Raw genomic sequence first — 12,879 nt, 5'->3', positions numbered from 1 at the left:
CCTCACTTCTAAAAAATAAACTAAAAAATCATGCATTGATGGGTCCATGAAGAACCTTTAACATCCATGGAAACTTTCCATTCCACAGAGTTCTTTAGATTCCCTGTAAGGTGCGTGACTGTATTACTAGTTCATCAAACATCTTTTGTTATTACTAAGTTATAACATGTTATAATATAGTAATAATGGAAAATGCTTTGTTATAACAATCTATTGATAATGTGGATAATATATGCATGTCCTCTAATGCCGGAGCTTTGATAAAAGCATGAACTCTTCACCTTTAGCTTTTAAATCAAGTGGTTGGCTGGTCTTGTTAACTCCTTTAGCCACTGCCATACAGGAGTATTTCCCATTGGTGGCCAGGCTCGCAGTGGCAGAGTATTCGGCCCCTGAATAAATGTGCCGATCTTCTTTCAGCAAAGTATACTTTATGTCCGCTTTTTTGATCTTCTCCGAGGAGCTTACAGCACTGTGGCAGGTCAGAGTGAAGCGTTCCCCTTCAAAAACCTGATCTGTGCTCATTCTCAAAATCGGCTTCGAGAACAGTTCTAAAGAGTGAACAAGGAGTCAGACAAATTTAGTTTATTATCATGCAGTGGAGGGTTATTATAGTTCTTAAAATAGTTAATTACTTGAAATAAAATAAACTTTAACTAAAAAAATGTATATATATATATATATATATATATATATATATATATATATATAAAATGTAATTTATTTTACATGTTGTGTATTATAATATACATCATTACACTCTTGGCTAAATACAATTTTTATTATTATTATTATTTGTTCATTAATAAATTAATACATTTTGTTCTGATAAACAAATCAAAGCAAAATCTGCATGCGCAGAACTCTATACACTGTATAGAATTATGTGCAAAATGTGTGTAAAATATTTTTTAATGTTGAAAATGTTTAACATTCCATTTTCCATTTCAACGTGATATTCCAATTTTCGCTTCAATGCATAAATTACATTATTGAAATAAACAGGCAAACTTATAATGCAATAATAATAACAAAAAGCAAATAAACCCTTTAATCCAACAATATCACATGGAGATGAAAGTGGACTCTTGATAGCTGAAAGCATTCTAAGATTAGTCAAAATGTGTATGGTTGTGGTTAGTTACCTGTAACATTTAGCCTATAGACGGCCATCTTTTGCACGCTGCCTTTCTCTGCTTTACACACATAGTCCCCTGAATCCTCAGCTCTTACGGTGAAGCTGTATGTGAATGTTGTGTGATATTGACGAAGTACGGTGTTGCCTTTGGTAAGGAACAAGTCGAGAATTGAGGGATATTGCACCTGACATGTGATTTGCACCCTGTCACCCTCAACAACATTCACGTTGGGGGAGATGCTTATTTGCGGCCTGATCGCATCAAGATCTGTAAAAAGAAAAAAATATCAATCTCACTGTCGATGCAAGATACAGTGAGGAAAATAAGTATTTGAACACCCTGCTATTTTGCAAGTTCTCCCACTTAGAAATCATGGAGGGGTCTGAAATTGTCATCGTAGGTGCATGTCCACTGTGAGAGACATAATCTAAAAAAAAAAAATCCAGAAATCACAATGTATGATTTTTTAACTATTTATTTGTATGATACAGCTGCAAATAAGTATTTGAACACCTGAGAAAATCAATGTTAATATTTGGTACAGTAGCCTTTGTTTGCAATTACAGAGGTCAAACGTTTCCTGTAGTTTTTCACCAGGTTTGCACACACTGCAGGAGGGATTTTGGCCCACTCCTCCACACAGATCTTCTCTAGATCAGTCAGGTTTCTGGGCTGTCGCTGAGAAACACGGAGTTTGAGCTCCCTCCAAAGATTCTCTATTGGGTTTAGGTCTGGAGACTGGCTAGGCCACGCCAGAACCTTGATATGCTTCTTACAGAGCCACTCCTTTGTTATCCTGGCTGTGTGCTTCGGGTCATTGTCATGTTGGAAGACCCAGCCTCGACCCATCTTCAATGCTCTAACTGAGGGAAGGAGGTTGTTCCCCAAAATCTCGCAATACATGGCCCCGGTCATCCTCTCCTTAATACAGTGCAGTCGCCCTGTCCCATGTGCAGAAAAACACCCCCAAAGCATGATGCTACCACCCCCATGCTTCACAGTAGGGATGGTGTTCTTGGGATGGTACTCATCATTCTTCTTCCTCCAAACACGTTTAGTGGAATTATGACCAAAAAGTTCTATTTTGGTCTCATCTGTCCACATGACTTTCTCCCATGACTCCTCTGGATCATCCAAATGGTCATTGGCAAACTTAAGACGGGCCTTGACATGTGCTGGTTTAAGCAGGGGAACCTTCCGTGCCATGCATGATTTCAAACCATGACGTCTTAGTGTATTACCAACAGTAACCTTGGAAACGGTGGTCCCAGCTCTTTTCAGGTCATTGACCAGCTCCTCCCGTGTAGTTCTGGGCTGATTTCTCACCTTTCTTAGGATCATTGAGACCCCACGAGGTGAGATCTTGCATGGAGCCCCAGTCCGAGGGAGATTGACAGTCATGTTTAGCTTCTTCCATTTTCTAATGATTGCTCCAACAGTGGACCTTTTTTCACCAAGCTGCTTGGCAATTTCCCCGTAGCCCTTTCCAGCCTTGTGGAGGTGTACAATTTTGTCTCTAGTGTCTTTGGACAGCTCTTTGGTCTTGGCCATGTTAGTACTGTAGTTGGATTCTTACTGATTGTATGGGGTGGACAGGTGTCTTTATGCAGCTAACGACCTCAAACAGGTGCATCTAATTTAGGATAATAAATGGAGTGGAGGTGGACATTTTAAAGGCAGACTAACAGGTCTTTGAGGGTCAGAATTCTAGCTGATAGACAGGTGTTCAAATACTTATTTGCAGCTGTATCATACAAATAAATAGTTAAAAAATCATACATTGTGATTTCTGGATTTTTTTTTTTAGATTATGTCTCTCACAGTGGACATGCACCTACGATGACAATTTCAGACCCCTCCATGATTTCCAAGTGGGAGAACTTGCAAAATAGCAGGGTGTTCAAATACTTATTTTCCTCACTATAGTCAGCTGTGAATATGCTCAATAAAGACCCCATGAAATGACTTGGTTAGCTGTATTTTCTTGTGTTGCAATACTTCTTGCCATATCATATGGGGTTGAGAGGCATTATAACTTTAGGGGCATTATAACTTTACGTTTAACTGGACTAAAATGTACATAATCCAAGAGTGAAAGATGATTAAATAATTTTGATGTTAATGACCAGCATTTACACTGCCATTCAAAAGTTTGGGCTCTGTAAGATTCTTAATGTTTCTTAAAGAAGCTTCTTGTGCTCACCAAGGCTACATTTATTTGATCAATCAATCAGTCATACAATTCAATGCATAATTCTTAAAAGTTAGTTCACCCAAAAATGAAATTTCTGTTATTAATTACTCACCCTCATGTCGTTCTAAACCCGTAAGACTTTCGTTCATCTTCAGAATAGAAATTAAGATATTTTTGATGAAATCCGAGAGCTTTCTGATTCCTCCATAGACAGCAACCTCACTGCAACTTTCAAGGCCCAGAAAGATAGTAAAGACATAATTAAAATAGGTCATGTGACTACAGTGGTTCAACCTTAATGTTATGAAGCGACGAGAATACTTTTTGTGCTAAAAAAAAATGTATTCAACAATTTCTTCTCTTCTGTGTCAGATCTCCTACACTATTTGCGTAGTAAACAAAGTACAGCACTTACGAGTTATACACCAGAATGCTGGCTAATTATTGGCCGACGCTGGTGATGTGATCACACGACACTAGGGTGACCACCCGTCCCGCGTAGCGCGTGTGCGCACAGCGTTTGAAGCCCAATTCATGTGTCCCCCAAATTGAGACCGTGTCACGCATAATCTATGCTTGCTCAAAAAAAAGTCGCTCTATATCCTCGAGCCCCAAGCAGACAAACGAACATTACTTGACATTTCAGCACGCTATTGTTGCCACACCCACCCCTCAGTTGAACTGCTGACTAGGTTGTTGTCAACTTTTTCGTTGTTGTCATGACAGCGCACGCACGCGCATACCAGACACTCTGGGAAGGAACTTTTAGATGCGCGCTTTCCAATTCGAAAAATTCGAGAAAGAGACTGAGTCTGATAGCCTGGTTCTACCAGACTCTCGTACATTTCATTTGTACTCATTTTTACTTCCTTGAAGGCGGGTTCTCTGTTAAAGTTCAAAACTATTGGATCTGCCCAGAGTCACTCAGGATCTGCCATAGCCAATCGCTAACGTGTGGTCGTCCGAATGATCAGAGGATTATGTTTAGAATAAGATGTCTGTCTTTTATAAAGTTTATAAAGCGACAAGAATACTTTTTGTGCGCAAAAACAAACAAAAATAACGACTTTATTCCACTATTCATTTCCTTCTCTCTGTTCCTCGAGTCTTGATAGAGCAGCGCGTCTGTGTTGTACGTCACATGTAGGCTCACTATTGGCCGACGCTAGTCATGTGTGTGATCACATCAACGTCATCGTTCTCAGCCACTCCCTCTGTTCGCTGATTGGTCCTACAAAAAATTGGTTTCTGGAAACCTAAGAATATACAGCAGTCCCAGACGTAGTACTGAAGGAAAATGAAATTGAGCGGAAGTGCGTAGGAGGGCGCAGCCAGGCTATGAGTCTGAGAGGCACCGCCATCATCAATTAAAAAGAGAAGGTGTGGGTACAAGAAAGACTGGGAAAATGAATATTTGTGGCTGAAAGGTGTTGAGGGGGATACCGAGAGGGCTTTTTGTGACCTTTGCAAAACGTCCTTCTCAATCGGACATGGAGGGGAATACGATGTCAATCGTATTTTTTTTTTTTAAATACTTTTTTTTTTACTGTTCCTGTGGTGTTGAGCAACTACAATTCCTGTTAATCCTATAATTTTATATTATAATTTATTTAAAGTGAATAAATTGTAATGAAAAATAAATAAAATGAAATAGTAAATCTTAAGTGGAAGTACATCTGTTAATTCATTGAATGTTCAAAATATTATGAATCTTTATTTAGAAAAAAAATACACATTGGTTGGCCTATTCATGAGCATACATCAGCAATTACTCATGTTTAGGGGAATAGGGCATTATTAATATACCATGTAAGGTGGTATGTGCTAGAAATGGGTAAACCATCAGTGAGTCTGCCCGTGGGGTGGGGGCACCGCCGCACCAGGCAGTGTCCCACATTGTCCCTCAGAAACATACCCCTTGTCTCCCCTTGGGCTTATTAGCAGGTGGTCACCCTACACGACACGTGCATGTGATGCTGATATAGGAGCTGGCCAATAGTGAGCTTGCGTTTTGACATAGAACCAGGAAGCGCTGCACTGTTTACACTACGTCAACAACAGCGTAGAAGAATGACATGGAAAAGAAGAGATTGTTGAATAATGTCGTTATTTTGGAGGATTTTTGCGCACAAAAAGTATTCTTGTCGCTTCATAATATTAAGGTTGAACCCCTGTAGTCACATGGACTATTTTAACTATGTCTTCACTACCTTTCTGGGCCTTGAAAGTTGCAGTGACGTTGCTGCCTATGGCTGGTTTAGAAAGCTCTCAGATTTCATTAAAAATATCTTCATTTGTGTCCCGAAGATGGACGAAGGTCTTACGGGTTTGGAACGACATGAGGGTGAGAATTGAATGACAGAATTTTTCATTTATTGGTGAACTAACCCTTAAAAACAGACTAAAATAATTTTGAGTGTAGCCAACAGATGTGGACTAAAAGCCACAAAACAACAATTTTGATTTCATGCATTGGTCTTTAGACCAACTTTTTTTGACCAAGCAAAATGTACATGATGTTACCTTCTATAATCACTTTCACCGTGTTGCTTTTGTTGGAGAAGCCCGCGTCAGGATGCATGATAACCACATAGACACAGTGCAGGTAGACGTCTTTGGGCTTCTGCAAGGTGAGAGTGGTCGTCACAGAGTTGCTCATACTAGAGACTCGCTTGACCTCCTGATCGTCCTCGTAGAAATAGAAGTTCAGACTGCCCGTCTCCTCTGGTGCGCTGCATGTGGCAGTGATGTCTTCCCCCTCAGAAATGATATCAGACTTCACCTTCAGCGTGGGGACTTGAAGGCCTGGATGAGTTTAAAAACTCTTTATTAACCCCTGAACTCACCATAGTCAGTCACTTCAACTGCAAAATTTAGTGGCAACAACAAAAACCATGCAATACTTTCCAAATCCAAAAAGATCTCAAACATTATTGGTGCGAATCTAAAAATAAATAAAATAAAACAGCTGTTTTCAGTGACATTGTAGAGGTTGCAACTGTTACAATAAACATGCAATAGTTGTGATAAGATTTATTTCCCTTTTTTACATCACAAAAACCAGCTGTTTTAACAGGGGTGTGTAGACTTTTATATCCACTGTAAGTGGACAGCAACAGCTGCTAAAATAGAATTAGTAGAATTATGCTTTGATGAGCATCAGTTATGTGACTAACCTGTGACTCTGAGTTTCTGACTGGTGCTTGTCTTGATCTTGTCGTAGATGCGGACAGCGCACTGGTAGCGACCCGAGTTGAACACTCTGGCTAGAGATAAACTGCGCTCCACCACTGAGGCGCTGGTATTTTTGGAGTACATGACCTGATCGTCCTGCAGGAAGCTGAAGGTGTATGTCAGCGGCTGGGAGAGGCTGGGACTGAATTTGGCCTCACAATGCAAGGTTAGGTTAGTGCCACTCGCCACATTATTACCAGGAAGCACAGTCAACGTCACCTGATCAATGGTGAATGCTGCTCAGAAAGACCCAGAGATAAAACACACACACACACACACACACACACACACACACACACACACACACACACACACACACACACACACACACACACACCCACACACACACACACACACACACACACACATTTTAAATATTTATTTAAGTCCACTTAAAAGACATGATTTACAGGGACATAAATACTATAGATGCAGTCAAATGCATGTACATAATCATGGACCAGTGGCATACAGCAGATCTTCACAATATTTAACATCACTCAGTTGTTATGGATACAAGTAACACCGTCTCCGCCAGATCTGACGGCTACCTATAATAGCAGACAGAGCACAGTACTTCGCTAGCCGTTTAGCCCTCTTTTTGGGCATCCCTAGTTGTTGAAGCCCTCTTACAACCAGCCTGTGTGTGTGTCCTAAGCTGCCAAATATGAACACAAGTAGTCGGCTCTGATAACCTAACTCTGAAATGATGTTTAGGAGTGGTTGATATTTAATAATCTTAGTCATAAATGCTTCTTCCATACTATATTCCACTATATGTAAAAATATCTACCACTAAACCTACACCCATCATAGAAACAAAACACTACATTAAAACAAAACACGTTTTGGCCACTTTATAAGCCTTTGTAGTGTCTGGATGAAATCACAATGACTTATTCTTTCTAAGCTTCAGAAAGCTTTTAACCTATTGGACTCATTCATGTAAATCACAGGCCTAGCTCAAATGAGTCTGGATCAAATTGCCCCATTGTCACTTTAGCGGCATGGCAGAGGCTAAACAGAAACACCTCCAAACTCCGCCGTGAGCTTCAAAAAGATTGTAATCAACTCAACTCAACTCACACTTCCTTTCTTGGTACCGAATTAAACCTCTCGGTTTGCCTTAGCTAAATATATATAGTAGGTTGTGATAAAATGTTTTAAACTATGTTTGCCATCCTTTGGAGTAAAAAAACGAGTTCTGACACCATCATAAAACATGCAAATTAGGCTGTCAGAAGGAGACAAAGAAACTCTCTCCCGCTAAAAGTTAGACAACAACTATTGGTCATCTCACCCAAAATAGGTGTGGACTAAGTTCTCCTTAAAAATAAAGGTTCTTTATGCACTATGGTAAAAGTGTTTTGAGGTCAAAAGAAGAATATCAAATGACAGGAACATTGACCAATCATATTGTTCCTCTGAATGGGTGGGGCTAGTTATCACTTAGTTTTTGACGAGGTCCACCCGCTGTGGGGAACATGATCTGGGGGAACATTTTTGATAAAATAGCTAGCTAGTGCTATGGAAAACACAAACATGCTAGTGAGGAGGACATTGTTGCTAATGTATTATTATTAATGAATTAATGCTAATTAACTGTTATCATAATTCGAAAAGGAATTGATGTTGTTGGTGTTTTACTGCCGCTCTTGTTTATTTCAGCTGGAAACTGCACTGAATTATATGCATAAGTATCTTTTCAGAGTAAAAAAAAAAAAAAAAGTAGATAGAGGCTTGTTTTTCCAATTAACTTCTGCTGCAAAAAAATCGTCAAGACAAACTTTGAATGTTGTCTTGAAAAGCTTTTGTCTGTGCAGAACAGGAATACAATGAATATAACAGTCATCAAAAATGGTACCAGACACAAAAGTCTATCAGTGATTATGGAATAGGCACACAAATCATTGAGCATGAAGATGTCAGGGTTTGGTCCTCTTACCTATGTCTTCTGCTTTAAGGGGATAACTAGCGTTACTGACTGATGTCCCTTGGTTTTGAGCCTGACATGTGAAGCTGTGGATCTCTTCTGGAGAACTGATGTAGTCAATGCTGAAGAGTGCCTTGTCAGTTGCCTCAACCACTCTCCTCACAGCCACTGACACGCGGGCCTTCAGTAAGGTGTATGTTATTGGAAGCGTTCCATTCTCAGACTCACACAAAACCTTGAATGGCCAACCAACAATCACCTTATCAACAACACGAATGACTGGGGTAGAAACAGGCACTGGAAAATAGAGGGGAGGAAAATGAGAAGCATGGAAAAAGCATTAGGGTGCCTATTCACTAAAGAAAGTGTGTTCTTGCAATGCACCATATCAATTGAAATTAATATGTCTGCTTCATATTCCAAGCAGTCAGCTCCTCACTTCTAAAAAATAAACTAAAAAATCATGCATTGATGGGTCCATGAAGAACCTTTAACATCCATGGAAACTTTCCATTCCACAGAGTTCTTTAGATTCCCTGTAAGGTGCGTGACTGTATTACTAGTTCATCAAACATCTTTTGTTATTACTAAGTTATAACATGTTATAATATAGTAATAATGGAAAATGCTTTGTTATAACAATCTATTGATAATGTGGATAATATATGCATGTCCTCTAATGCCGGAGCTTTGATAAAAGCATGAACTCTTCACCTTTAGCTTTTAAATCAAGTGGTTGGCTGGTCTTGTTAACTCCTTTAGCCACTGCCATACAGGAGTATTTCCCATTGGTGGCCAGGCTCGCAGTGGCAGAGTATTCGGCCCCTGAATAAATGTGCCGATCTTCTTTCAGCAAAGTATACTTTATGTCCGCTTTTTTGATCTTCTCCGAGGAGCTTACAGCACTGTGGCAGGTCAGAGTGAAGCGTTCCCCTTCAAAAACCTGATCTGTGCTCATTCTCAAAATCGGCTTCGAGAACAGTTCTAAAGAGTGAACAAGGAGTCAGACAAATTTAGTTTATTATCATGCAGTGGAGGGTTATTATAGTTCTTAAAATAGTTAATTACTTGAAATAAAATAAACTTTAACTAAAAAAATGTATATATATATATATATATATATATATATATATATATATATATATATATATATATATATATATATATATATATATATAAATGTAATTTATTTTACATGTTGTGTATTATAATATACATCATTACACTCTTGGCTAAATACAATTTTTATTATTATTATTATTTGTTCATTAATAAATTAATACATTTTGTTCTGATAAACAAATCAAAGCAAAATCTGCATGCGCAGAACTCTATACACTGTATAGAATTATGTGCAAAATGTGTGTAAAATATTTTTTAATGTTGAAAATGTTTAACATTCCATTTTCCATTTCAACGTGATATTCCAATTTTCGCTTCAATGCATAAATTACATTATTGAAATAAACAGGCAAACTTATAATGCAATAATAATAACAAAAAGCAAATAAACCCTTTAATCCAACAATATCACATGGAGATGAAAGTGGACTCTTGATAGCTGAAAGCATTCTAAGATTAGTCAAAATGTGTATGGTTGTGGTTAGTTACCTGTAACATTTAGCCTATAGACGGCCATCTTTTGCACGCTGCCTTTCTCTGCTTTACACACATAGTCCCCTGAATCCTCAGCTCTTACGGTGAAGCTGTATGTGAATGTTGTGTGATATTGACGAAGTACGGTGTTGCCTTTGGTAAGGAACAAGTCGAGAATTGAGGGATATTGCACCTGACATGTGATTTGCACCCTGTCACCCTCAACAACATTCACGTTGGGGGAGATGCTTATTTGCGGCCTGATCGCATCAAGATCTGTAAAAAGAAAAAAATATCAATCTCACTGTCGATGCAAGATACAGTGAGGAAAATAAGTATTTGAACACCCTGCTATTTTGCAAGTTCTCCCACTTAGAAATCATGGAGGGGTCTGAAATTGTCATCGTAGGTGCATGTCCACTGTGAGAGACATAATCTAAAAAAAAAAAATCCAGAAATCACAATGTATGATTTTTTAACTATTTATTTGTATGATACAGCTGCAAATAAGTATTTGAACACCTGAGAAAATCAATGTTAATATTTGGTACAGTAGCCTTTGTTTGCAATTACAGAGGTCAAACGTTTCCTGTAGTTTTTCACCAGGTTTGCACACACTGCAGGAGGGATTTTGGCCCACTCCTCCACACAGATCTTCTCTAGATCAGTCAGGTTTCTGGGCTGTCGCTGAGAAACACGGAGTTTGAGCTCCCTCCAAAGATTCTCTATTGGGTTTAGGTCTGGAGACTGGCTAGGCCACGCCAGAACCTTGATATGCTTCTTACAGAGCCACTCCTTTGTTATCCTGGCTGTGTGCTTCGGGTCATTGTCATGTTGGAAGACCCAGCCTCGACCCATCTTCAATGCTCTAACTGAGGGAAGGAGGTTGTTCCCCAAAATCTCGCAATACATGGCCCCGGTCATCCTCTCCTTAATACAGTGCAGTCGCCCTGTCCCATGTGCAGAAAAACACCCCCAAAGCATGATGCTACCACCCCCATGCTTCACAGTAGGGATGGTGTTCTTGGGATGGTACTCATCATTCTTCTTCCTCCAAACACGTTTAGTGGAATTATGACCAAAAAGTTCTATTTTGGTCTCATCTGTCCACATGACTTTCTCCCATGACTCCTCTGGATCATCCAAATGGTCATTGGCAAACTTAAGACGGGCCTTGACATGTGCTGGTTTAAGCAGGGGAACCTTCCGTGCCATGCATGATTTCAAACCATGACGTCTTAGTGTATTACCAACAGTAACCTTGGAAACGGTGGTCCCAGCTCTTTTCAGGTCATTGACCAGCTCCTCCCGTGTAGTTCTGGGCTGATTTCTCACCTTTCTTAGGATCATTGAGACCCCACGAGGTGAGATCTTGCATGGAGCCCCAGTCCGAGGGAGATTGACAGTCATGTTTAGCTTCTTCCATTTTCTAATGATTGCTCCAACAGTGGACCTTTTTTCACCAAGCTGCTTGGCAATTTCCCCGTAGCCCTTTCCAGCCTTGTGGAGGTGTACAATTTTGTCTCTAGTGTCTTTGGACAGCTCTTTGGTCTTGGCCATGTTAGTACTGTAGTTGGATTCTTACTGATTGTATGGGGTGGACAGGTGTCTTTATGCAGCTAACGACCTCAAACAGGTGCATCTAATTTAGGATAATAAATGGAGTGGAGGTGGACATTTTAAAGGCAGACTAACAGGTCTTTGAGGGTCAGAATTCTAGCTGATAGACAGGTGTTCAAATACTTATTTGCAGCTGTATCATACAAATAAATAGTTAAAAAATCATACATTGTGATTTCTGGATTTTTTTTTTTAGATTATGTCTCTCACAGTGGACATGCACCTACGATGACAATTTCAGACCCCTCCATGATTTCCAAGTGGGAGAACTTGCAAAATAGCAGGGTGTTCAAATACTTATTTTCCTCACTATAGTCAGCTGTGAATATGCTCAATAAAGACCCCATGAAATGACTTGGTTAGCTGTATTTTCTTGTGTTGCAATACTTCTTGCCATATCATATGGGGTTGAGAGGCATTATAACTTTAGGGGCATTATAACTTTACGTTTAACTGGACTAAAATGTACATAATCCAAGAGTGAAAGATGATTAAATAATTTTGATGTTAATGACCAGCATTTACACTGCCATTCAAAAGTTTGGGCTCTGTAAGATTCTTAATGTTTCTTAAAGAAGCTTCTTGTGCTCACCAAGGCTACATTTATTTGATCAATCAATCAGTCATACAATTCAATGCATAATTCTTAAAAGTTAGTTCACCCAAAAATGAAATTTCTGTTATTAATTACTCACCCTCATGTCGTTCTAAACCCGTAAGACTTTCGTTCATCTTCAGAATAGAAATTAAGATATTTTTGATGAAATCCGAGAGCTTTCTGATTCCTCCATAGACAGCAACCTCACTGCAACTTTCAAGGCCCAGAAAGATAGTAAAGACATAATTAAAATAGGTCATGTGACTACAGTGGTTCAACCTTAATGTTATGAAGCGACGAGAATACTTTTTGTGCTAAAAAAAAATGTATTCAACAATTTCTTCTCTTCTGTGTCAGATCTCCTACACTATTTGCGTAGTAAACAAAGTACAGCACTTACGAGTTATACACCAGAATGCTGGCTAATTATTGGCCGACGCTGGTGATGTGATCACACGACACTAGGGTGACCACCCGTCCCGCGTAGCGCGTGTGCGCACAGCGTTTGAAGCCCAATTCATGTGTCCCCCAAATTGAGACCGTGTCACGCATAATCTATGCTTGC

At 39.3% G+C, this 12,879-nt stretch overlaps 1 protein-coding gene across 4 annotated transcripts in view; it reads right to left on the bottom strand.

Annotated features, from left to right (window-relative positions):
• LOC311086025 (platelet endothelial cell adhesion molecule-like) overlaps nt 1–12,879 on the bottom strand; it is a 30,530-nt gene that overhangs the window by 8,949 nt on the left and 8,702 nt on the right. For 2 of the 4 annotated variants that reach the window (XM_084118665.1, XM_084118668.1), the window contains exons 5-11: nt 10,112–10,372; nt 9,215–9,484; nt 8,513–8,797; nt 6,510–6,803; nt 5,857–6,138; nt 1,146–1,406; nt 282–551 (exon numbers count right to left, since the gene is read on the bottom strand). In XM_084118665.1, the coding sequence (XP_083974791.1) occupies nt 282–551; nt 1,146–1,406; nt 5,857–6,138; nt 6,510–6,803; nt 8,513–8,797; nt 9,215–9,484; nt 10,112–10,372 (1,923 nt within the window). The remainder of the gene's footprint in view (nt 1–281; nt 552–1,145; nt 1,407–5,856; nt 6,139–6,509; nt 6,804–8,512; nt 8,798–9,214; nt 9,485–10,111; nt 10,373–12,879) is intronic. The other 2 variants (XM_084118667.1, XM_084118666.1) reach the window with 2 other exon arrangements.

The sequence above is a fragment of the Abramis brama genome (genome assembly GCF_963993115.1).
Source record: "Abramis brama genome assembly, chromosome: 1".
Taxonomy (NCBI): domain Eukaryota; kingdom Metazoa; phylum Chordata; class Actinopteri; order Cypriniformes; family Leuciscidae; genus Abramis; species Abramis brama.
The sequence above is the reverse complement of the archived record's forward strand: the minus strand, read 5'-3'. Positions and strand labels throughout refer to the sequence as shown.